The 27,037-nt window shown below is 37.4% G+C and overlaps 1 protein-coding gene across 15 annotated transcripts in view; it reads left to right on the top strand.

The window, feature by feature from the left end:
• LOC106874663 (anoctamin-4-like) overlaps positions 1–27,037 on the top strand; it is a 97,617-nt gene that overhangs the window by 20,011 nt on the left and 50,569 nt on the right. For 6 of the 15 annotated variants that reach the window (XM_089363432.1, XM_089363442.1, XM_089363434.1 and 3 more), the window contains exons 2-6: positions 6,193–6,266; positions 7,509–7,567; positions 13,503–13,655; positions 14,139–14,234; positions 15,574–15,615. In XM_089363432.1, coding sequence (XP_089219558.1) covers positions 6,193–6,266; positions 7,509–7,567; positions 13,503–13,655; positions 14,139–14,234; positions 15,574–15,615 — 424 coding nt within the window. Of the gene's footprint in view, positions 1–2,182; positions 2,374–3,301; positions 3,459–6,192; positions 6,267–7,508; positions 7,568–13,502; positions 13,656–14,138; positions 14,235–15,573; positions 15,616–26,431; positions 26,468–27,037 lie in introns of those variants that run through there. The other 9 variants (XM_089363430.1, XM_089363436.1, XM_089363431.1 and 6 more) reach the window with 5 other exon arrangements.

The raw sequence follows: 27,037 nt of genomic DNA, 5'->3' as shown, positions 1-27,037 counted from the left end.
CATTAGCAGAATAAAAGTCAAACTGTGCAATAAAAGAAGCTCTGTAGTATAAGCTTTTTCAATATAACATACTTAACACGTGAAAGCACATGGGTCAGTGGTTAGAGCATTGCGCTCACAATCATAAGGTCGTGAGTTTGATTCCCAGACCGGACTATGTGTTGTGTTCTTGAGCAAGACACTTTATTTCATGTTACTCCAGTTCACTCGACTGTAGAAATGAGTTGCATGTCACTGATGCCAAGCTGTATCGGCCTTTGCCTTTCCCTTGGATAACATCGGTGGTATGGAAAGTGGAGTCTGGTATGCATGGGCAACTGCTGGTCTTCTATAAACAACCTTGTCCGGATTTATATTTTAGAGGGTAATTTTCTAGGTGCAATCCCATGGTCATTCATGACTGAAGGGAATTTTTACCCTTTACCCTAACATATGTGTCATTGAAATGTCAGTAGCTGTTCTTTTCATCTGGGGAAAAATCCATTTATAGATGTATTGTGTTAAAAGAAACATGAGACACTTCAGAGCAGGCAAAATTAAATCACCCCAGAAGTGACTACGAGTGCAACAGATATATATTTTGCTGTTGTTTCAGCTTGTCAATGTCAGAGACTCTTGTCATTTTTGAAAGGATATCAAATCAGCTAGTCTAAAGTATATACTATACGCTGATTTGCAAAGGCACCCTGTAAGCAGAATAAGATTCAAATTATGCAATAGAAGCAGCTCTCTAGTGAAAGCTTTAAATAATATAACATACTTGATGTATGTGTGTGCATTTGAACAGCTAGAAGCTATATCCCTGTATTGACATATTGTGTTAAAACGCTATATACTTGAGAGCTAGCAAAAGGAAGTGACTGTGAGAGTGACAAATATTTTGTGTGTTATATAGACTTAAAGCATGCCTGAGATGTTTTTAGGGAGGAGAAGGAAATAGCTAGCAAGTTGTGATATAGCTGCTTCTACCAAAGTCTTTAGTGATGTTAAGCGAGACGGTTTCAGACGTAAAATTAAAAATCAAAAAGAGGTTAGAGTATTGATTGGTAAAAGGCAGGTAAAGCGTTGACTTCTAAGGAAAGTGTAACATCTGTAGGTAATGATTAAATTGTAGCACATAGTTACAATGAAGTACAGGTGAATAATAGTAATAATAATGATCTCTTACATAGGTACAAGATTTCGAATTTGAGGGGAGTGAATGAGCTGATTATACTATATTCAGCAGCTGGTTAGTATTTTATTTTATCAACCCTGAAAGGATGAAAGGTAAAGTTGATCTTAGTTGGGATTTAAGCTCAGACGATATAGGGCTAGAATAAACACTTCAATTCACCAACCCGAAAACTTTCTAATATAAGCACAAGTAAGGTAGAATTGTTAGCATGCTGGGTGGAATGCTTAGGGACATTCCGTCTGTCTTTACATTCTGAGTTCAAATTCCACTGACGTCAACTTTGCTTTTCATCCTTTTGGGATCAAAATATGTAGAGTTGAACTCTGGGGTCAATGTAATCAACTTAACCTCTCCCCTGAAATTGCTGCCCCTATGCCAAAATTTGAAACCAGTATAAGCATAGGGCCTAAAATTTTGTGAGGAGAGGGAGTAGTACTTGATTAGTAATTTACTTTATTGAACTCATTAGAAGAATGAAAGTCGAAGTTCACCTCAATGGGATTTGAACTCGGAACATAAGGAACTGAACAAATGTCACAAGGAATACTCCAATGACTTTATCAACCTGTCACCAACACACGGTCACACATGTTGTAAATGGGTGTAATTAATTTAGTTGACACTCCAGTACTTGACTAACATTTATTCATCAACCCCTGAACAACTGAAGGCAAAATCGACTTTGGCAGAATGTGAACACAGAATGCAAAGGACATAACTAAATACCAACACTACATTTTGTCTATCAGTCTATCAATCAATCAGTGCTGTCATCCACTACCTTTCAATAATAATAATAATAATAATCTATGCTATCTTAATTACTCAGTGTACCTCACTGTAACTAGACATCTAGCTAAATACATTTTACTGATGTACAAGGTGTATTCCAGAAATTTTGAGACTTTTTAGGAGAGGCAGTTATAACTATCCAAGATTATTGTGATTTTAGTACATCATTACTATACATCTAATAAGCTGACCTGCCAACTTTTGTTATTCCAGATTGAAGGAGACGACTATAACAACACTTTTAACACACCTTATTAAACACTATTTGTCACAGCAGATTAGTTAGCAGAATGCAGTTAGATTTTGAAGGAGTTCAGTAGATTTTGTTGCAAAAGCCAGAACACCCACACCAGGACAGTGCACCAGTCCACAGTTCCATCCTGGTAACTAACTACTTGATAGAGGTAAGCCTCAAAAGTTTTCCTCACACTCCCTACAGTCCAGACCTTGCTCTCTGTGACTTTTGTCTGTTCTCCAAGCTGAAAGAGATGAAGGAAGCTGTAACAAGGGTCCTGAACACCTTCACTTTGGAGGATTCCATGAGGCCTTCATGAGAAGTGGCTGAAACATTATAACAAGTGCATCGAAGTCAGAGAATCCTACTTTGAAGGAGATTAGAGTTTTGTATTTCTTTGAAATTACTAGATGTCTCTCCTGAAAAGGTCAAACTTCTGGAATACACCTTGGAAGTAACAGGATCTTGGTAGAAGACAAATATTTTTATATATTGACTAATATGTTATTTCTTTAAAATAGTAAGGTGTGATCTGAGGAGATTTGGTTGCTATTTCTTGCAGGTTTAGTGACCACATACAGGCTTCCATTTGTTGTATTTTTCTGTCTAGGTCAGCTCTAATTAAGTCAACAGATGATTAAAATCAATCCTGCTATGACCATCCCATTTTATTTTCAGCTGCAGTTTATCCAAGATTATATTATAGGGTTCTTCTCTTTTTCGTTAAAGATATGATGGAAATTTGGCTGTTATTTCTAGCATGTCAAGCAATTCGATAGTCTCCTTTAGTGACTATAAGGAACAATTAGCAAAATATCAGGGAATGCTAACTGAAAGAGACTAGTATCCCATCAAGGAAGAGATTTGTCTTTTGAGTACTTAATGCTACAAAACTAGTTCAAAGGGAAAACTCTTATGTGCTCCTTTGGGCTCTCAGGAGCTATTTATAATTAAAGGGGAAAAAAACAACTTAATTCGTAGTTTTAAAGTATAGTCAGTCATTCAAGGATGTAAAATCAATTAAACTTAACGCCCTGTCGCAATGAGGATGGCAAACCGAATGTGTTCAACGCCGCCCCACCCATTTTGAGCAGGACATCCTCGATTTCAACCAGCACATTATTGTAGATCAGGTCATTGTATCCAATGTCAGCATTAGGGCACTGTTGCTTTGCCGGTCATCATTTGCCTTGACCACCGAGAAAGAAAAATTACGTACAGAGAATTTCATAAACAGAAATGAATGGAAAAAAGGTTCGTAAATTTTTAGATTATCACTCGTACGATTTTCACTAAGAAAAAAAAAAAATCGGATTTTTTACGTGGAATCAACTACGCTGGCCTCCTAATATACTACAAAGCCCTTCTTGTGGTCCGAAAAACGGGTGTGGTGTGGTGGAAGCTACGGAAATTTCACCCCGAGACCCATTGATCTTTTCACCATCTATTTTTCAATGTACGTGGAAAAATACGGAGATTAAGAATATGGAAAACAATTTTTTTTAAATCTCAAATTTACCATGAAAAACTCCAGGCAAATTTTTAGATAACACTCGCACGATTTTCACTAAGAAAATAAAATCGGATTTTTTGTGTGAAATCAACTACCCTGGCCTCCTAATATGCTACAAAACCCTTTTTATGGTCCGAAAAACGGGGTGGGGTGGAAGCCTCGGAAATTTTACCCATTTATATTGTGTAATTCACTGACAAGTTGTTACCGACCTCTTTGTTTCTTTGTTGTTAAATAAATGGATTCTCAACAAAACACTTTTTTCCTCGGCGTAAAATAAACACAAAACTCTTTCGCGCCGAAAGTAATGTGTGAGAGTGGGGGGGGGGGGGGAGAAAGATGAAATTAAAAAAGTGATTTAAAATAAATATATTTTAATTGTTGTGTGAGAAAGTATATATATATAATCTGATTATAAAATATAGTGTCTTTCAAAAACGTCCTCAGTTTGAAGAGTATATCTCGTGTTTAAGAAAAAAAAAAAACATTTAACTTTTTATTTTTGGTGATCGCTGTCACTTACTCTCTCTCCCTCCCTCACACACTTTTTCTTCACATTTTTTTTTTGCTAGACGCTGTCAAACTCTCTCCCTTACACACTTTTTCTTCACATTTTTTTGTTAGACACTGTCAAACTTTCCCTCCCTCCCTCACACACACACACACACACACACATTTTCATTTCGCCATGGCAAGGAGAGTCTTAACTCACGTTAGTAAATTTCAAAATTGGTAAAATTGTTGAAAAAGTTGAAAATCGATTTTTAGCGCTATCCGCGGGTGCCTCAGGAAAAATACGTTCACGAAAATACAGCTAGGGTCGTGATGAATGTCCTAAAATTGGAGCGACGTGCGTGCTAATTTGTGGACGTGCATAAATTACATTCACACACACACACACCTGCCTTTTATAGATATATATAGATATTGTGCATGTATTTTTAGCTTTTATTGCTGTCTTTCTTTTCTTGACTTATTACTGCTTTCTCTACCTTCTCTTATTCTTTTCTGACATGTTATGGTGCACCTGAGCATTGTAAACAATAAGCTTATTATTATTATTATTATTATTGAGTGAGAGAGCAGTGCATGCCATCAAAGTGACACTGGGGTAAAATATACGAAGCCCAGTATACCCATCATGACTACCCGTCTGATACGGTACACCAGGCACAACCATATGTGCGCGACATGGTGATCTCATATCAAGATAAACGGCGCTATTAATATTATTATTAATTATTATTATTATTATTACTATTATCATTATCATTATTATTATTCATGTAATGTTCATTGTCCATGCTGGAATGGGCTGCCCTTCCTAATGCCAACCATTCTGAGAATGTAATGGGTGCTTTTACGTGCTACCAGCACAGGTGCCAGTTACATGATACCAGCATTAGCCATGACTACAATTTTACTTGCCTTGACGGGTCTTCTCAAGTACAGCATATCACCGATGGTCTCAGTCACTCGTCATTACCTCCATGGTGCCCAAAGTTTGAAGATCCATACTTCACCACCTCATCCCATGTCTTCTTGGGTCTACCTCTACTATAGTTTCCCTCCACAGTTATAGATTGGCACTTCTTTACACAGCTATCCTCATCCATACAAATCACATGACCATACCAGTGCAGTCATCTCTCTTGCACACCACATCTGATGCCTCTTGTACCCAACTTTTCTCTCAAAATGCTTATTCTCTGTGATATTATTATTATTGTTGTTGGCAGAATCTTTAGCAGAATCGTTAGCTAGCAGACTAATTAATTAGCATGGCAGGCGAAATGATTAGCAGTATCTTGCCTGTCACTGCATTCTGAGTTCAAATTCCACTGATGCCAACTTTGCCTTTCATCCTTTCAGGGGGTCGATAAATTAAGTACCAGTTGCGTACTGGAGTCAATCTAATCGACTGCCCCCCCCTCCCCCAAATTTCAGGCCTTGTGCCTACTGCAGAAAGTATTATTATTATTATTATTATCCAGCTGTAGAAACTCTGCCAAATCAGATTGGAGCCTGGTGTAGCCATCTGGTTTCACCAGTCCTCAGTCAAATCGTCCAACCCTTGCTAGCATGGAAAGCGGACATTAAATGACGACGATGATGATGATGATGATGATGATGATGATTATTGCTGTTGTTAAAGTGGCAAGCTGTCAGGATCATTACCATGCCAGATAAAATGCTTAGTAACATTTCTTCCAGCATTATGTTCTTAGTTCAAATTCTCCTAAATGCAACTTTATTCTGCTGAGGTCAATTTTGCTTTCCATCTTTTCAGAGCCAATTAGTACCAGTTCAATTACCAAGGTTGATGTAATCAACTAACCTTTTCCCCCACAATATTTCTAACTTTGTACCCATAGCAGAAAGGATTCTTCTTTTTCTTGTTCTTCTTGTTCTTATTATTATTGTTATTATTATTTAGTTATTTATTCATAATTATCTTTCTTTTTCTGTATCCAGAACAGACAAAATGAGTTCAAGTACTGAACATGAGCTGCTTGATGTTAGTCAACCTACATATAATGATCATATTGGTAAGCTGATGGAAAAACATTTATTTATCAAAACACATCAAACATTTATTAAAACATTTGTTCTGTAATACATCCCACATTTGCTTTGTTACACATCTCAAACGTTTGATTAAATATCCTTTTATCTACATAAACATTTAATAATTGTGTTGTATGGTGTTTCATATTATGTGTCCAAACTGATCCTGAAATTTGGCTGTATATAATAATACTTTATACTATAGTATAAAGCAGTAGTGGGCCAACTTTGCTGTTTGAAGCTTTCTATATGGCAATTTTTACCTAGTAGTGTCACCTGTCTGATGATGAGCTATGTCTCATCTGGTCTGCTTCGTGAAAAACATTGTCTGTGCCTGGAATAAAACATTAAAAGAAAGCATCCTCAATGCCCTGAAAATTTTGTCTTGCCTTTCTGTGTTGTCCTTTTTGTCTTGTGTTCCATATATATATATATATATATATATATATATATATATATATATCATCATCATCATTTAGCATCCATTTGTCCATGCTAGCTGGTTTGACCAGGGCTGGTAAGCTAAGAGGCTCCACCAGACTCTAGTCTGGTTTAGCATGGTTTCTATGACTGGATGCCCTTCCTAATGCCAACCACTCTGAGAGTATAATGGGTGCCAGTTGTGTGACACCAGTATCTGTCATGACTACAATTTCACTTAGCTTGATGGATCTTCCTTCTCAAGCACAGCATATTGCCAAAGGCCTCAGTCATTTGTCATTGTCTCCGTGAGGTCCATATATATATATATATATATATATATATATATATATATATATATATTCGTTTATTTATTTCAGTCATTTGACTGTGGCCATGCTGGACCATCGCCTTTAGTCAAGCAAATCGACCCCAGGACTTATTCTTTGTTAGTCTAGTACTTATTCTATCGGTCTTTTTTGCCAAACCGCTAAGTTACGGGGACGTAAACACACCAGCATCGGTTGTCAAGCGATGTTGGTGGGGGGGGGGGACAAACACAGACACACAAACATATATATATACATATATACGACAGGCTTCTTTCAGTTTCTGTCTACCAAATCCACTCACAAGGCTTTGGTCGGCCCGAGGCTATAGTAGAAGACACTTGCCCAAGGTGCCACGCAGTGGGACTGAACCCGGAACATAAGCAAGTTACTTATGACACAGCCACTCCTACGCCTATCTGTGAAATTTTTTTTTTAAGAAGATTTTAACTTCATAATATCTGTTTATTTCAGACTTTTTGGATAGTATGGAATCATTGAGTTTGTATAAGGACTTTGATGAAACTGCTGAGGTAAGATATTTATCATCTGTACTTCCTCCTCATCATCATCATCACCATTTTCAGCAGCATCATTTTTACTTTAGCTTTTGCAAGCTGGTATTGGTTGGACAGATTGTCAGGTCTTTTTAAGAGTTACTACCCTCCTGGATGTGTCGGACATTATACCTCACTCATGTTACATTTTTGGCATTTTTTTAATGTTTGTCTGCTCTTTCTGTTGCCTATTGTTTTACTGATTGTGCTGGGTTTATTTTATTGTAACACCAGTAAGAGAGAGGTCATGCTCTATGCGAGACTAAAGAGTCTTCTCTACCGTATGTTGTTTCTGTTTGCTCACCAACCACTTATGGAGTGAACTGGATGCATTTTATTATGGCACCAATGCTAGAGAGATTGCCTTGTCCCTTTCAAGACTAAAGAATTCTCTCTCTGTTTTATGTTGTTCCCATGTGTTTGTTCACTAGCACCAAACACTTGTTTTATTCCAGCAGGTTGAGGAGAGAGTGATGGCAGAGGACCAGAACCTGAGGGTGATTGCAAGGAGAGTAATGGAAGATAGCCAGAATGATAAAAGTGTCTGAGTGGAGAGTAAAGGAAGGGAGAGAAAGTAATGAAGATGGATGAGGGTAAAAGAAAGGGAGTAATTTATAATGATGGATAAGTGATATGAGGAGAGAGGTAGACAGAGTTGTTGGCACTCTGTCGCTTACGACGTCGAGGGTTCCAGTTGATCAACAGAACAGCCTGCTCATGAAATTAACGTGCAAGTGTACCCTTAACGTAGTTCTCGGGGATATTCAGCGTGACACAGTGTGACAAGGCTGACCCTTTGAATTACAGGCACAACAGAAACAGGAAGTAAGAGTGAGAGAAATTTGTGGTGGAAGAGTACAGCAGGGTTTGCCACCATCCCCTGCCGGAGCCTCGTGGAGCTTTAGGTGTTTTAGCTCAATAAACACTCACAACGCCCGGTCTGGAAATCGAAAGCGCGATCCTATGACCGCGAGTCCGCTGCCCTAACCACTGGGCCATTGCGCCTCCACGGTAGACAGAGTGATGGTTAACAATACAGAATATGGAGCAGAATACAGATAGAACAAATGCAATGTTATTGCTGCCAATACAAGTGGTACTTTCCATACTCATTGTATATCCACACCAGCTTTGTTTTATTTTTTGCACACTACAGTTGATTCCTCATGAAACAGCAATTCTACACATCCAGTGGAACATACTCACCTCAAATCCTTCCAACAATTAAATCCTGTACATTCAAAACAGACACACATGTCTTGCTACCATACTGCATCATATAATGAGTTCTTTGCTGTGATAGAGAAACAATTTGTTATTAGTAGAAGTAAGGGCTTGCTGAATTTTTTTCCACTCTGTTCTCACTCTGGTAACTATGCTTTCAGAGCACCCATCCCCACTGCTAAATTAGGTCATCTAAGTACCAAAACTATCAACTACTTTTAAATAGTCTTCTGAGAATTTGAAGGAATATTTCACATACTTTTGCTGTAAACTACTCCTTTTCATTTATCACATACAAAATCTACTTTCCCTGTCATCCTACCTGTGATCCCACTACACCTCTTGTGTGTCTATTGTTTACAATGAAAGTACACCTATGGAATTTCTGCCTACACCTTTAGTGCTTGTTAAGCATAACCACTTACCTTATAGCAGTAATGTCCTATCTTTGTTCATGTTAACACTTTAGCGTCTCTGTCAATTATATGATAATTTGATAAACTGATATAATCACTGGGTTTCACATAAAATATTACACTTTACATATATTGGATTTCACAAAAAACTATTGTATTTTATATACTCTGGATTCTTATCGAAAGCAATACCTCTGTATGTGTGTGTGTGTGTATATATATATATATATATATATATATATATACATACACAAACATACATACATAACAAGCTTCCGCGTAGTTTCTGTCAACCAAATTCCACTGCTATTAAAGCAGATACCTGTCCAAGATGCCATGCAGTGGGATCAAAAACCTACTGCTTGAATCTTGGATTTTTTAGCCACACAGCCAGGCTTGCTAACAATGCTAAGTGATTCTTGTTCCCAGCATTTTCTACCCAGTCCATAGCTGGATAAATAAACTAAAACATTTGGAAATTAAGTGTCCAAGTCCCAGAAAACACTTAGTGCTAATGATGAGATGTAGCCAGATGTTCTTCCTGTTGCGAACACTTAGATATTAACTGCTTTCCAAATCATGCGTGAATGTTTAGATTCTGTATTTTGCATTAAAAAAAAGCATTCTTTTGTAAATGGTGATGTTTGTTGGCAGTTCTCTGTCAAAAGATTATAGGCACAGGCATGGCTGTGTGGTTAGAAGTTTGCTTCTCAACCACACGGTTCCAGGTTCAGCCCCACTGCATGGCACCTTGTCTTCTACTATAGCCTTAGGCTGACCAAAGCCTTGTGAGTGGATTTGAGAGATGGAAACTGAAAGAGGCCCATCGTATATATACATACATACATACATACATATATATATATATATATATGGGAGAATATACAAATAATAACAACAGACGAGGACAGGTGGTGTAAATAACAAAAGTATATATTAGTATGACGCTCGGGAATACGGAAAGTCTTTGACGTTTCGAGCTACGCTGTTCAACAGAAAGAATACGGAGACAAGGAGAAAAACACGGAGAAAAAAAATTGAATAGTGTTCAGTCAACGGTCAATCATAATAATGGCCGATCATAACAATGACTGACCGGAAGTTAGAAATTCTTATTTCAGGAGAGCTAAGAAAGGGGGAGATAACAAACGGTGATCGGGAACGAGGGGCTGTGTGTGGGAGGTAGAATGCTGGTGATCTTGATGTATGTAGTGTGACAATGGGGAAGGGAGAAAGGGAGAAAGGGAGTTAGTAGTTGGTCAGTTGTAGTGTGTGCGTGGTGTGATGCGAGGGTATTGGTGTGGTGTGCGTGGTGTAATGCGAGGGTATTGGTGTGGTGTGCGTGGTGTGATGCGAGGGTATTGGTGTGGTGTGATGTGAGGGTGTTGGGAGGTGGGGAAGGCATGGGTGGAGTGTGGGTTAGGGTGGGGTAGAGGTAGGGGTGGGTGGTGGGTGTAAGGAATTGGATGGGGTGGAGTGGGAAGGTAGAGTAGGAGTGTGTTGGGGTGTGGTGGGATGAGCTTATGAGAGGGTGTTGACGAGGAGGGAGAAGGGGAAGGTGGATGTAAGAGAGGGGGAAGATGGGTATGGGAGGGGAGAGGAAGAGAGGAGAGAGGGTGGGTATAAGAGAGGGAAGGTGGATTAAGAGAGGGGGAAGGTGGGTATGGGGGGAGAGAAAGAGGGGAAGGTGGGTATGGGGGGGAGAAAGAGAGGAAGAGAAAGAGAGTGAGAGAGAGGGAAGAGGGGTATGGGGGGAGAAAGGGAGGAAGAGAAAGAGAGTGAGAGAGAGGGGAAGAGAGTGAGAGAGTAGAGAGTAAGAGAGAGGAGAGAAAGAGTAGGGGTGAAGAGAAGTGGGAGTGGAGAGAAGTATGTAGAGAGGTGAGACATACAAAGAAGTAGGAATCGGAGCAGGAGGTGGGGGAGGGGAGAGATGGGTGGTAGGAAGGAGGGTGGGGGAGAGAGACAGGAGGAGGGGGTTAGATGAAGAGTGGAGGGGAGTTGAGCCCATGTGGCGCAAAGGAGCGAAGATAGAAGATTAATCCCTGTTCACGGCGCAAACGGGAGTCCGGATGGCCCCTGTGCATGGACAATCCAAACACAGACAGGTGTTGCCGCAAGAAGTGGCTGGCAGAACGGAAGTGGCGTGACACCAGGGTGTCATTGCCGACGTTGATATCTCGGATGTGTTCCGCGAATCGGTCGGCCAGGCGGCGCCCCGTTTGTCCGATGTACAGGGATTGGCAGAGAGAGCAGGAGAGGCAATATATGATGTTGGTAGACATGCAGGTGAAGGAGTCGGTGATGCGATAGGGTCGGTGATGGGTGCTGGTGAGGAGGGTGGTGTTGGAGAGGTAAGGGCAAGTGCGGCAGCGTGGGCGGGAGCAGGGGAACGAGCCAGGTTGGGAGGTTGGGTTGGGGAAGAAGCTGTGGACCAAGAGGTCCCGTAGGTTGTGGGCTCGTTTGAAGGAGGGGAGGGGTCGATTAGTGAAGATGTGGGAGGTGGAGGGGTCGGACTGGAGGCGCCGAAAAGCTCGGAGAATGGAGCGTTGGAGGGGTAGGGTGGTGGGATGGTAGGTAAGGGGAAAAGGGAGGCGGGAAATGGCAGGGCGGGTTCGGGGGGAGAGAGCAGATGCACGGTCCACAGAACGTGCTCTGGCAAGGGCGGTGTGGATGGTGGTGGGTGGATATCCACGCAGGCTAAAGTGGTGAGCCATGAGTTGAGACTGAGTCTCAAAGTCATGGCTGTCGCTACAAAGTCTGCGTAGACGGAGGAATTGGGTATAGGGGATAGAAAGTTTTGTGTGTCTAGGGTGGGAGGAGGAGAAGTTGAGATAGGAGTGTGAGTCTGTGTGTTTGTAGTGGATGGAGGTGCTAAGGGCGGAGTGGAGGATGCTGACCGAAATGTCGAGAAAGGGGACAGAGGTGTCAGAGACAGTACAGGAGAAGTGGAGGGCAGGATGGAAAGACTGAACGAAAGAGAGGAACGAGTCAAGATGTTCGCGGGAGAGTGAGGTGGCACCGATACAGTCGTCGATATACCGACCGTATAGTTCGGGAGTGGGACCAGTGAAACTGGAGAATATTTGGGCCTCAACATAACCAACGAAGAGGTTCGCGTAGTTGGGGCCCATTCTCGTCCCCATGGCCACTCCCGAGAATTGCTGGTAGATATCTCCCGCGAACGAGAAGCAGTTGAGAGATAGGACAAGTTCGGCCAGACGAATGAGTGTGGAGGTGTCGGGTTGTGTGTCTGTCTGTATATCCCCCCTCACCATCTCTTTACAACTGATGCTGGTGTGTTTATGTCCCCATAACTTAACAGTTTGGCAAAAGAGACCAGTAGAATAAGTACCAGGCTTACAAAGAATAAGTCTTAGGGTCCACTTCTTCAATTAAAACCCTTAAGGCAGTGCTCCAGCATCGCTGCACTCAAATGACTGGAACAAGTAAAACAATAAAAGAACTAACTCTCCATTTTTCAAAGAAGAATGGAATGGAAAATCCATTACTTGAGAAACAGGATCAACAACAGGAAGAGCATCCAGCTGTAAATCCATACCTCAATTATAATTATTTGTATGCCAGTGTGGAAGAATGTATGTGAAATGAAAACTCAAATGAATTTATTACCTCCGCCTTAGCGAAGGTGGAGGTATTGTTTTCAGTCATAAGAACCGCTGGATGGATTTGGATGAAACTTTCAGGGATTGGCACAAACTGATTAGATTTTGGCATCGATCTGGTTTTGGACAAGGATTCTGGATTATTTTCCCTGTTTTTTTGCTTAACCCTTTTGTTCACAACCCGGCTGAAACTGGCTCTGGCTCTGTAGTACAAATGTCTTGTTTTCATAAGTTTTGAATTAAAATCTTCCACCAAACCTTAGTCACAATTTATGTTCCTAACACTAGCTTAATGATAATTAAGTTATTTTACTAAATTCTTTGTTATATTTAATATTAGTTGAAAGAAACACGGAGCATCTCGAAATAAATACGGTAACGAAAGAGTTAATTTTTGAGAGCAGTCAGGTTAATTTTTAGCATTCTCGTTTGTGAGAGCAGTCGAGTTTATTTCAGATATTCTCACTTTAAAAATCATCTCTAGCTAATCGTTGAGACAACGTTGGTGTTGCCTTGTCGGAGGTTTGCACTGAGTGCTCTTGTTAATATTTATTTTTCCTTTATGCTTCAAAGTGATTCTGATAACCATTTCCTGAAAATCCATTCCTGCATTCAAAGTTTTTATATTTTGTCTCTTTTGTTATTTAGGGAAGAAAATTGTATTTTGAAGATGGAAGGCGAAGGATCGATTATATCATTGCATGGAATAAACACAGTAAGAAGATGACAGAATCACAGAACGCTCGCTCGACTTTTCACGATAACTTGAAGAAAGAGTTCCTAGAACTTGAAGTTGATACCGTAAGTTATGTCTTGTTAAACATTACTCACACTATCACCACCATCACCACCACTACCAACACCAACACCACTATCACCATCATCATCATCACTACCACTATCACCAAGTCACCAACACTGTCACCACCACCACCACTTTCACTATCACCATCACCACCACTCTCACCAATACTGCCACTCATCACCACCACCACTCTCAGTACCATTATCACCATCCCCACTGCTCTCACCATCACCACCGCTCTCACCATCACCACCGCTCTCACCATCAGACGAATTTGAACTCAGAATGTAAGGACAGACAAAATATTCTGAGTTCAAATTCTGCCAAGGTCAATTTTACCTTTCATCCTTTCAGGGTTGATAAAAAAAATAAGTACCAGTTGAACTCTGGGGTTGATGTAATATAATAATTATAATAACAAAAATTCATCTAAGACATTTAGACGTTTAATTTAAATCCTGTTTTTCTTATTGTTTCAGAGTGATGCCGAAATCCATTTTATGAAAGTCCATGCACCATTCAAAGTCTTATGTCGTTATGCAGAACTACTTAAATTGAAAGTTCCAATGAAAGAAGTAAATATAATAATTTTATTGTCAATATTTTTAATGTTACAAGGCGGCGAGCTGGCAGAAGCTTTAGCACAGTGGACGAAATGCTTGGCAGTATTTTGTCTGTCTTTATGTTCTGAGTTCAAATTCCACTGAGATCAGCTTTGCCTTTCATTGTTTTGGGGTCGATAAATTAAGTCCCAGTTGCATACTGGGGTTGGTTTTGCTCATGGCAGCATCCTTGTAAGCTGTTTGAAGCATGACAACTGTTTCAGTCGCTGTTTTCCCCAGCAGAAAACAGAATCTCACGGAAGCATGATGTTTCTTTGTTTCAGCTATTATAAAAAAATCAAAGAACAAGGGAAAAGCACTGCAAAACAAAGACACACCACATGGCAGTACAACTTCACTCAATGACACTGGTCAGCAAACTGATGCCTGTGGGTTGCATCAAGTAGCTTCTAGCAGTGGAAGCCCGAACTACAATGAGTTTGTCCCATAGAGAATGTTTCTGGCTACTTTTGGGTATCCCCTTGTATATATATGTGTATATATATATTATGTCTTTTTCACCTGCTAGTATTGAGTGATTGAGTGGATGATCCTATATTTGCACACCTTCTCAGCATACACCTGGCTGTTCTCTGCACACTTTCTGCTTGTTAAATTTCATTCATAAACCTTTGGTCAACACAAGGCTATGGTAAAAGTCATTTCCTCAAGATGCTATTGTCCAGTTGGATAGAACTTAGAACCACATAATTAAAAAAACAGACTTCTTAATCAAATAGCCATGCCTCTGCCCATATATATATATTCTATATTCTTTTATTTGTTTCAGTCATTTGGCTGCGACCGTGCTGGAGCACCGCCTTTAGTCGAGCAAATCGACCCCAGGTCTTATTCTTTGTAAGCCTAGTACTTATTCTATTGGTCTCTTTTGCTGAACTGCTAAGTTACAGGGATATAAACACACCAGCATCGGTTGTCAAGCAAAGTTGTTGGGGACAAACACAGACACACACAAGCATATATATATGTTTATATGCAACGGGCTTCTTTCAGCTTCCGTCTACCAAATCCACTCACAAGGCTTTGGTTGGCCCGAGGCTGTAGTAGAAGATACTTGCCCAAGGTGCTACACAGTGGGACTGAACCAGAACCATGTTGTTGGTAAGCAAGCTACTTACCACACAGCCATTTTTGCACCTATATATATATATATATATATATATATATATAAATGTTTTCCTTATTTTTTAAACATGTTTTTTACATATCTTATATATTTATAGTCATTAATCAATGAAATGTATTTCAAATGTTATTTATTAAATTATTTCTGTTTCTTTTTAATTTTTAGACTCCTGAACTGTTACATTTTGCTAAACAGTATGATGAGCAGGTAATAACTGCATATTCTATCTCTTCCTTATTTTGTACCTGTTATTTGATAAAGTTAAAAAAAAACCATCTTGCTTATTGTAAAAACTTGTTAGACATCTAGCATTGGTGTGTGTGTGTGTATGTGTGTATATATATATATGTATGTATAAGGAAAATGAGACAAGGTAGAAAATGCTAAAATAACTTTATCATGAAAAACATTTTAGTACCAGTTTCATTCTTTGTGACTTTTTCAGCTTAGAGTAAAGCATGAAAAACAATTAAATTGTGGAAAAATTAAATGAAATGTTTTTTTTAAAATATTTTTTACATAAAAGTAAAAAAGAAAGAGAGACAGACAGAAAAAAGGAAAATGTTCCTTGCGTTTGAAAACTATGGAAATATTTTAAAAGACATTTCATTTAATTTTTCCACAATTTAATTGTTTTCATGCTTTACTCTAAGTTGAAAAAGTCGCAAAGACTGAAACCGGTTCTAAAATGTTCTTCATGATAAAATTATTTTAGCATTTTCTACCTTGTCTCATTTTCCTTTTACATATCAACTCGTGTGTTCCTTTTCAACCTTCTACATATATATGTGTGTGTGTGTGTATGTGTGAAGGTGTGTGGCTTAATGGTTAGGCTGTTGCACTCACAATCTCTAGATTTTTGGGTTCGATTCCCCAATTGGTTGGCATATTGTGTTTTTGAGCAAAGCACTTCATTCCACATTGCTCCAGTCCCCCTTAGATTGGGGGAGATTGTTGGCCTGCTGACCTAGCCAGTAGGGTGGCATCATTTGAAGGCTAAAACAGTACAAAAGCTCATTGTGGCTAGTGATGTGTAACAACAGCTGATAACCTGGTTGATCATGTGAGCTATATATATATATTTAAATAGATGTTTTAATTTGGATATGTATATATGTATACATATATTATTTTTAATGTGGAACTCGATGTAGATGATACTATAAAAAATAGCATATAAATATTGGTTTAAAGAATGAGTTCCTCCATTAAAAACAACTTATTTCACATTTCTTGAAGTTTTTAAATTCTTATATCATAAATAATTTTTGCTGTTAAGAATAAAACCTCTAAAATAGATGAACAAATTTGAAGGATTTCTTTGGTCATGTGGTAAAACATCTGTCATGTCTGCCAATGATATGAATTCATATATTCATGTCCCATTGACAGCTTTCAACTTTTTTTTTTTCCATTGGAAGAGCTTTTTAACTCAATATTTAAAAATTGCTGTTTATAGCTTTATCTACTTTGAGTTTCACCATTGAAAACAATTTATTTCATGCTGCTTGAAGTTTCTAAATTCTTATGTTGTAAATAACAAATATATTTTATCAACTGCACATTTTCGATGTATGTGTTTTGTTTGTTTGCCAGTGCAATAAGGGAGTCATTCTTTGGGGTTTTTTTTTTATCATAGTGAACCAGGAAACAAACAAAACATATACACTGAATATGTGTGGTTAATAATCTTTTGCAACATGAGTGCTGCTTTTAATTCAATTTGCTATTGAAATATATACACATATATTTATTATTATTATTATAGAAGAGAGTAAAAAGAAAGAAAATAGAAAGCCTCTCACAATGCAGAAAGTTTTATAAAACCTTTATACTTCAAGCGCAAGGCTCATCTTCAAAAGAAAATTGGTCTGGGAAATATCTAGTTATGCAGGTTCCGTTAACTGGAAATTTCTCAGACTGTTTTTCTTCTGAAGATGGGCTTTTACGCTTGAAATTAAAAAGGGTTTTATGAAACTTAAAACTCTCCGCGTTGTTAGAAACCTTCTAATCTCTCTCTTTTTACCCTCTTTGATATTACAATATTTCAAGCAAAATACAATGCCCATATTATTATTATAATTTTTTTATATCAGCATGGGTTAGACTATTGAAGCAGCAATGTACCTCAGAATGGTACCATATATATATATATATATGTATATAAGGATATAATTGTAAGCAAGCAGAAGAAAAGGAAGTTCTCAATACTGAGAGTAGAGTGGTATAATTGATTGGAAGCCTGAAACTTCACATATGGTTACCATAGCTTTCTTGTTGCTGATCTAAAGATGATTATGCAAAAAAATAGAGCATGAAATTTGGTATACAGTGTGCATACAGTAAAAAGGTTTGAACACTGATTGGTGGATATCGAATGAGAAAGTGATGTTATTGGTTAATAATGTAACCATTGTTTCAAAAACACAGAAGGGAATCTAATACTTAATGAGATAAAAATAAGAATAAACTGTACAATCAATATTGCAAGCATAAGACTATATATGTGTGTGTGTGTATATCTGTATGTTAGTTGAAAAATATATGTATGTTGTCAACTGTATGTGTTAATAAGAAAAGAGTAGTAGTATAACAGAAGAAACTCAAATCAAGTGCCTTTAAAAGTGGAAATTTTTTAAAAAATGATATTCCAATTTCTGTAAATTAACTGATTTAATCAACTATTTAGAAGTACATTACTGCTTCAATCAGCCATTTGGCTGTCCATAATTATAAAGAACTTCAAAGAATGCCTGCAGTAATCTAACATTTCTGAACATTCGTTTAATATGTTGTCATCTTTAAATGGTATCACTAATTTTTGTGCTTAAACAAAGCTTGCAACAGAAAATATATATGTGTACGTATGGAATGGCATGACTAAGCATCAACCATTAAACTTGAAAGAAAAATTAGATAAATGAGAGGAGAAAAGAAGGAAGAAAGCAGAATAGCATTGCTCGTTTATTTGTTCATCTGTGTCTAAGAAGACTTATTCTAGTTGAGAAGTGTTTGTCACAGATTGTACACTGATGTTTGCTTATACCAGGATTGTTATGGTGTAGATTGTGAGCTTCTCTTTTGGTCTCCACTATAGACATTTGTAAAGATTCAAAAGCCATTGTCCATATGTATAAATATATATACGTGAATGTGTATGTGTGTATAAATTTAAAGATACAGACATGGGAAATATGTGTGTGTGTTTGTATGTATGTATTATGCGTTTTGCTCCATTTATTATTATTCTTCATATATATATATATATATATGTATACATATATATATATATATATATATATATATATATATATATATATATATATATATATACTCAATACATTAGAACACTATAGACTCTGATAGATAGTTATTCATGTGAAAGTGAAACAGGAATATTACTGTTTCATTCATTTGATGAGAAATAATGATGAGTAATGAAATGAAGTGCATTTTCAAGTGACCATGTGATCATTCATTGAAATTTCGGAGAAAGAATTTGGGTATTTGTCAGCAAGTGAAAATTAGTTGGCTTCTTTTGTTTAAGATTGCAGGTGGCTAATGTTATCAAATTGCAGATAAGGTACATTTGTACCTTAACTAATATTGTTCATGTCATATTGGTGATCTCTGTTTCATTATTTCCAAATATATGTTGAAAGTAGTATGGCTTTGATGACAAAATGAGCTATTTTACTGAAGCAGCTGAATTTTGAAGGAGTGGTTTGTGAGTCCTTTACAGCTTGTTTATGCATTACAGTACCTTTTTACTATGCATTTGTTCTTTAGGTTGTAAAGGTCTATATTACAGTAATTAAATGTCTGATCCTTTTGCTCTTTGTAATATTTTGGCATTGTTGCTCTACTTATCACTTGACATGTATCATGGAGCTCATTGTTATGTTCTTGTTCAACAACTAAGGAAATTTGTGGTTGCTCATGATGTATCTTCTGATTTGGGAGAGTAAACAACACTGGCTCCTAACATTGATGTTATATGGTGGGTTATACCATAAAATATTTCTCTTCATATTTTTAGGGTAGTTAGTAGTAATTGTTGGTAACTTCTTCGTTCCTTTTATTTTTTGAAGAAATACATGTTAGTGCCTCGTTGTAGCACACAGTGGCCTTGTGGGGGCTTCATTGGGGAAGCAGTACATTCATCCTCTTGTTAATGCTTATATAAGTACATGCTTTAGTGGATGGTTAGATTGTGTTTGGATATACAATGGGAGACTATGACATTTTGTAAATACATAATCATCTTCAGGTCACTTTGTGTAATATTTGTGTATGTTCTGGTGAATTGGACAGATTTTAGAAGAGCTTAGTTTATGGAACAAAAACACTCAGTGACAGCATATTGGATAAATCTGCATTTCCTTTTCTTTTTGACATCATAGAACATGAAATAACTGATGCAGTGTTGTTCCACAGATTAAAATTTGTAGGCTGTTTATGTCAGCATTTACCCTAATATCTCATTAACTATACCAAAATCACTTTTGGAAGGATTAATGAGTCTACTTTTAGGTGAGTTTTTGAAATTGTTTTAGTGGCTTTTCAGTTGGCTTAAGTTTCTTTTCTTTTTTCTTTATTTTCTTGGTGTGTCATTTAAGTTTGTCATGAATTTTATGCTTTGTGGTTATCTAGCTATTTGTGGTTTCTGCATTGGTTTCACTGTAAATGTCACCCTTGTATTATTTTTCATAGAAATTTGATATACCATTGTGTACAAGGTTCTTGATGGTACCAGTGCTTATCTTGTGTAACTTATTTGTTTTGTCTGCAAATATGAACAGATGTTTAGAAAATATGATCGTGTTTAAATCTTGGTTTAGTTTGTTCATTAAAAAAAAAATTCTATTTCCTTATTTGGTCTAGTGGTTAAGATGTTGAGCTCATAATGATTAGATCATTGGTTTGATTCTCAGGCTTGGCAGTGCATTGTATCATTAAGCAAGGTACTTCATATCACATTGCTCCAGTACACTTTGTTGAAAATGATTACCAATGGCTCTTAACACTGCTATGGACTGGCAACCTATTCAGTGGAGAGTCCTGAGCTTATATGCTTTGAAAATCTGGAAATAAGCTTCAGCCTCACCAGTCTATGGGTTTGAGGCATGAAGAAATGTTCTTTTATTAAACTTATGGAGTTATTTTGAAATTTATCTGAAATAATATATAGATTTAACATCTTCATAGTTTTAATCTAGAACCATTTTTTTTCTTTTATTATTTGTTTTGTTATTTTTGTTCAAATAGAAATAGATCATCTATTGCACATGTTTTATCATGCATCCTTGTACCCTCAATGAGTATTTTAAGTAGACATTCCCTGAAAGGAATTAAAATGTGTTTCATTGAGTAATTTCCTTGACTTAAGCCCTTCACCTGCTATGGAGTGTAGGCCATTGACAACTTTTCTTCACTGTTCTTAACTTTGGGGCATCAAATGTGAATGTCCTCTCCCAGGTCTTGTTGGTTTTGAATTATCATCGATGGTTCTTTAACTTTGCCCTCTTTTAGGTAAGGGTGTTGGCCCTATGCAAACCCATTTTCACCTTTACCATACTAGTCTGGCCCCTATCCTTCAGCAATGGAGGCCCTACCAAGAGCTTGCTATCACTAGCATATCTCTTAGTGTCATTTAGGTATACAAGCCACTACACCACAAGAGGTGGGCCTCATTAAGTAGTCTGTCTATTCTTTTCATTGTTTGCATTCCATATTCATGTAATGTCTGTGTATATTCACAACTTCTGGTCATTATGGTATATATTGTTTGTTTATTTGTTATGTGAAGGCACATGGCTCACTGATTATAGCATCGGGCTCACAATCATGTGGTAGTGAGTTTGATTCCTGGACCGGGCTATGTGTTGTGTTCTTGAGCAAGACACTTGTGATCATGAGTGCAACACCCTAACGACTAGGTCATGCATCCTCACTGAACAACCACACAGAGAATCTTTTATTCACTTGATGCAATATATAGTCAGTGATGGTGTGAGGGTAGTTGCTATGGCATTGAGGTAGATCTGGCCACCCCCGTTAACGGGGACAAAACCTGGATTTAAAACACTGGATGATGATGATGATGATGCCTCTTAATAGATACATTGTGTTGTCAGTGAACATGTCACAAACTGTGATGTATAAAGTTTAATAACATTTATCTTTTGCTTGTTTCAGTCATTAGATAGTGGCCATGCTGGAGCACTAGTCTGAATGGTTTTAGTTGAACAAATCAACACTTGTACTTATGCTTTTTTTTTTTTGTTTCTTTGTCAGTCTGATAGTTACTCCATTGGTCTCTCTTGCTGAAGGTAGGAGAGTCATCCAGTCATAGAACACTGCCTCAGAAAATCCAGCCAATGCTTACCAGCATGGGAAAAACGATGGTGGTGGTGGTTGTATTGATGATGATGGGTGAGGTGATAGTGGTGGTGAGGATTACGATGACAGGTGGAGGTGATGGTGATGATGGTTGCACTGGTGGTGCCACTACTACTGCAGCTGCTACCACCATCAATTGTTCATCATCATCATCTCTGCTCTATTTAAAAATACATCACTGCAGGAGGAAAATGATACCAAAGTCCAATCTTTTACACTTATCAGTACTATAGATATTTAGAGTGATACCATGATGCCATATATGGTCAGGAATATATATAACAACTTTTTTGTGCTATAAGTTCTAAACACCTCCTCCCCACCAATATTCTTCCTCCAGTCCTATGTAAATTGCCATATCATGTTATAGATAATGCATCTGATATCTTTATATATTTATGGTTGGCAGATGATTGAATTCAGTCTTTCTATTTATCGTATTTATGTGTTGTATGTGTATGTGCATGTGTGCTTTTAAATTAATTTCTTTTTTATTTTAATTTTTCACATGTTTTTCTTTGTCTCTGTTATTTTTTAAAAATTCTCAATGAATCTTTCAAAAGACTTCTATATTGCAATTCTTTTGCTACTCTTCTCTATAGTTTGTTGATTGCCCCCTGTATAGATCTTTCATTGATTTTTATCACTTTGTTGTCTAGAAATCTATAATTCTCACCATTTCTTTTATATCATTATTCATTAAATAACCTCTGCAGTATGGGTAACCGAGTCAATTGGGTATTGAGTGACCAACTGGGAGATTGATGGTTCCCTTCCTATCATTGGCACTGTATTGTGCCAAAGCCAAGAAACTGAAATTACATGAGGCAACTCCTTATAGCTCAAATTAAGTATTACTACATAGTGATGAGGGTGGTGATGGTGATGGGTGTTGGTGTTTAGCCCAGGTCAGTTATGACTGAGCCGACCTATGGTTAAAGACATTCTGGTCATGACCCTCCCATTTTATTTTAAGACTAGGATGTGATTTGAAGGAAATTTTGCTGATATTTCTACCACATAGAGACTCTTCTCAACGAATGCCTTGCAGGATGGTTATTGGCAATTAACCTCAAATCAGCCTTGATCAAGCAGACATATGATCAGGGCTATCCCAGCCTTGACCATTCAGATTTTTTAAGAGTGACTAAAACTTTAATAAGTAAGCACTCTAGTTTTATGTCAAGCTCAGACTGACGTTGAGCTTGTGACATCTGGACTATTTATTATCAGGCACCCAGATCGGTAAAGCACTCAGTGGAATGTCCATATCAATAGCGTCTGAAGTTGAGGTTGGTGGAGTGTGTAAGCACCAACAGCCAATGAACAAGCCTAGGCATCAATGAGGGCAGTCTGAATAAACTCTTCTAATACACTTTCAGATTGGGTGGTGGCGGTGGCTGTTGGAGGTGGTCGTGGTGGTGTGGCACAGAACAATCCAAAATAAACTTTATAGACATGGCAGTGCACTCATTATGGCCTGTTTGAGACGCATGTAGAGCAGTGGTTCTCATCCAAGGTCTATATAGCCCTTGGGAGTCCGCATAAGATTTTGTTAGAATTTATGTGCAATAAAATTGATTATGCTTCTACATAACACAAAATATTACGAAATTTTTTTAATACAATTCCTGATATTCAATTATAAAAATGCAATAGGATTTTATTTCAATACCAAATGGCTATGGGGTTCCAGTAAAGTGAAATAGGAATCAAAGGGGTCCATAGATAAAAAAAAATAATATTTGAGAACCACTGATGTAGAGCAATAAAATTCTCTGTGTCCACTTGTTCAGTATCCAGACTTTACCAAGTTGTAGGGTTATGCCATACACCTGTTATTATGAATAGTACAAATCTAGCTGTCTGCTGAGTTTTAGACTTTTTGCAGTCTGGTAGCTAGAACAAAAGGGATTAGTGTAGTTGGTGGACAAGATTGTGTGGGACTAAGGACAAACATTTTCCTATCTGACCAAACATGTTACCAACTTTTTCCAATGTCCTATTGAAAAGATGAGTGAGAGCAGAGAGTGAAGTGCTACCCTCCTGTAAAATTGCTGAAAAGTGGTTGAAAGTGGCAAGCATAGTATGCCTGGCTGATTTCTATCTCAAATTTCATATGTAATTTCCTAACAAGGAGAAGGCTTTAGTGCTGATGAACATCTGAATATTCATGGGGTGCCATGCTTTGTTCTAAGTGTGTGCTCCACTTTTGAGATATATACATCGTCCAACCCATGCTAGCATGGAAAGCGGACGTTAAACGATGATGATGATGATGATGATGATACACATTATATATTTTATATTTTTTTCCTTTTGATGCATGTGTTTATTCGTTTTTTTATTTGTTTCACTCTACATAAAACTCCCACTGTTTTTGCAACCTGTCTTTGTAATGTCTCCCATTCATCATCTTTGTGGCAAATAAAGAACCAGTAATTATTGGCAGGATTCTTAGAGCATCAGACAAAAATGCTTTGTGAGATTTCTTCCAACTCATTATGTTCTAACTTCAAATTCTGCCAGGGATAACTGTCCATTTCATCCCTCCAGGGTCAGTAATATAAAATACCAGTCAAATACTGGACTTGATGTAACTGACTTGCCCCTTCCTCTCAAATTATCAACTTTATGCCTGAATTAGTAAAAATTCTTGTTGTTATCATTTAGGTGTCAGGCTGGTAGAATTGTTAGTATACTGGACAGAATACTTAGCAACATTTTGTCCAGCTTTATGTTTAGAATTCGAATTCTGCTGAGATCAACTTTGCCTGTCATCCCTTTAGGGTTGATAAAATAAGTACCACTTGAGAGCACTGATGTCAGTATAATCAACAAGCTCCTTTCCTTAAAATTTCAGGCTTTGCACCTACAGTAGAAAGGATTATTATTATTATTAATATAAAGTCAGTGAGCTAACAGAATAATTAGCATATTGGGTAAAATGCTTAGTGCCATTTCCTCCAACGCTTTACGTTCTGAGTTCAAATTCCGCTGAGGTTGACTTTGCCTTTCATCCTCTCAGGATCATTAAAATAAGTATTGGGGTTGATGTAATCAACTTACCACCTCCTTTGAAATTACTGGCCTTGTTCCCAAATTTGAAACTATTATTATTATTATTATAAATAATGAACCGAAATTATTTATGTTATTATTCATTTACCTGAGCTTGTGGTGGCAAGTTCACAGAATCATTAGCATGTCAGGCAAAATGCTTAGTGGCATTTTGTCTCTCTTTATGTTCTGAGTTCAAGTTCTGCTGAGGCCAACTTTATCTTTCATCCCATTAGGGGTTAATAAAATAAGTAGCAGTTGAGTGCTGGGGTTGATGTAATCAACTTACCCCTTCCCCCAAAATTTCTGGCTTTGTACCAAAATTTGAAATCCTTACATTTCTCTGGGTTGGTGGATTGACAGAATTGTTAAGAGGTTGGACAAAATGCTTTGTGGTATTTGTTCTGGTTCTTTACATTCTTAGTTCAAACTCCATCAAAGTCAACTTTGGCTTTCATCCCTCCAGGGTGGATAAAACAAAGTACTAGTGAAGTACTGGGTTTGATGTAATCAACTGTTCTCCCACACATAGTTTGTAGCCTTGTATTTATGTAAGAAATTAATTATCATCATTATTATAGGCAGTGAGCTGGCAGAACTATTATTGTGCTGGGCAAAATGCTTAGCTGCATTTCATCCATCTTCACGTCCTGAGTTCAAATTCTGCCAAGGTCAACTTTGCCTTTTATCCTTTCAGGGTCGATAAGAGTGACCCTGTTGAGCAGTGGGATCAATGAAATCGACTTACCCACTTCCCTGAAATTATTGGCCTTGCATCAAAATTTGAAACCATTATTTTTATTATAGGCAATGAAGACTGAGTTGGCAGGATCATTAGCATGCTAGACAAAATGCTTTGCAGCATTTCGTCCATTTTTACATTCTGAGTTCAAATTCTGCTGAGGTCAACTTTGCCTTATATTCTTTCAGAGTTGGTAAAATAAGCACCAGTTAAACACTGGGGTTGATGTCATCAACTAACCCCATCCCCCCAAAATTTCAGGCCTTGTGCCTATAGTAGAAAAGATTATTATGGGCATCGGATCAGCAGAATTGGTAGAGCATAAGACAAAATACCTTTGGTATTAAGTTACACTATTTTACATCTTAAATTTCAAATCACTCTAAGATCAACTTTGCCTTCCATCCTTTTTGGATTGATAAAATAAAGTACCAGTCAGATGCTAGGGTTGATTTAACCCTTCAGCATTCAGATTACTCTGTCAAAGGTAATACTCATTCACATCATTTAAAATTAATCTTGCATTATCTCATTGCTTTGAGATTTCAATGATGTGATTGCTTATTTTCAGAATAACATTATAGGGTAAATGTTTGAGATTGGATCTAGGTGATCTGAACATAATATAGTTAGAACATTTGAGCTGGATATGGGCAGTTTAATGTTAAAGAGTTAATAATTCAATCCCTTTCTTCAAATTTCTGACATGTACCTATCTAAAAATTCAGTTATGTTGTTTTTCCCATCATTCCTCTTTGTTCAGACATTTCATCCAAATGTTTATATTCAGTTCAATAACAAAAGGTTGCTTTTATGTAGGTGTTTTATCTGGATACAGATGGAACAGAGCAAGTGGTATGCAAATTATTTCATGAAAGTTTTGATTTTTTGCTTTTTTGTTGTCTTAGAAGATACAACTGGAGTGTTTTTTTTTTTTTAAATATTTTGTGTCTTTTTATCTTTTTATTTTGCATGTAGGCTGAGGTGAGTGTGTTCCGAATGACATTAATAAATACATTTAAATAAAAAAAATATTAACTACTAACCACTATTACTTATTATTGTAATTATTATTGTCAGAAATCATCATCATCATCTTTATCATCATCATTGGCAGAATCATTAGCCCATTGGACAAAATGTTTAGCAGAACTTCTTCCGGCTATTTACATTCTGAGCTCAAATCCTGCTGAAATCAACTTTGCCCTTCATCCTTTCAGGATCAATAAAATAAGATACTAGGGCTGATGTGATCAACTTGCCCCCCCCCCCCTCCTCCTCCTCCTCCCAAGCTGGCAGAATTATTAGTACGCTGGATAAAATGCTTACAGACATTTCTTCTAGCTTTATGTTCTGAGTTCAGAAACTGCCGCAGTAAATTTTGCCTTTCATCTTTTCATAGTCAGTTAACCTTTAGCATGCTTA

Source organism: Octopus bimaculoides, chromosome 15, assembly GCF_046866305.1.
Source record: "Octopus bimaculoides isolate indiv1 chromosome 15, ASM4686630v1, whole genome shotgun sequence".
NCBI lineage: Eukaryota > Metazoa > Mollusca > Cephalopoda > Octopoda > Octopodidae > Octopus > Octopus bimaculoides.
Note: the sequence above shows the minus strand (reverse complement) of the source record. Positions and strands in the feature narration are given on the sequence as shown.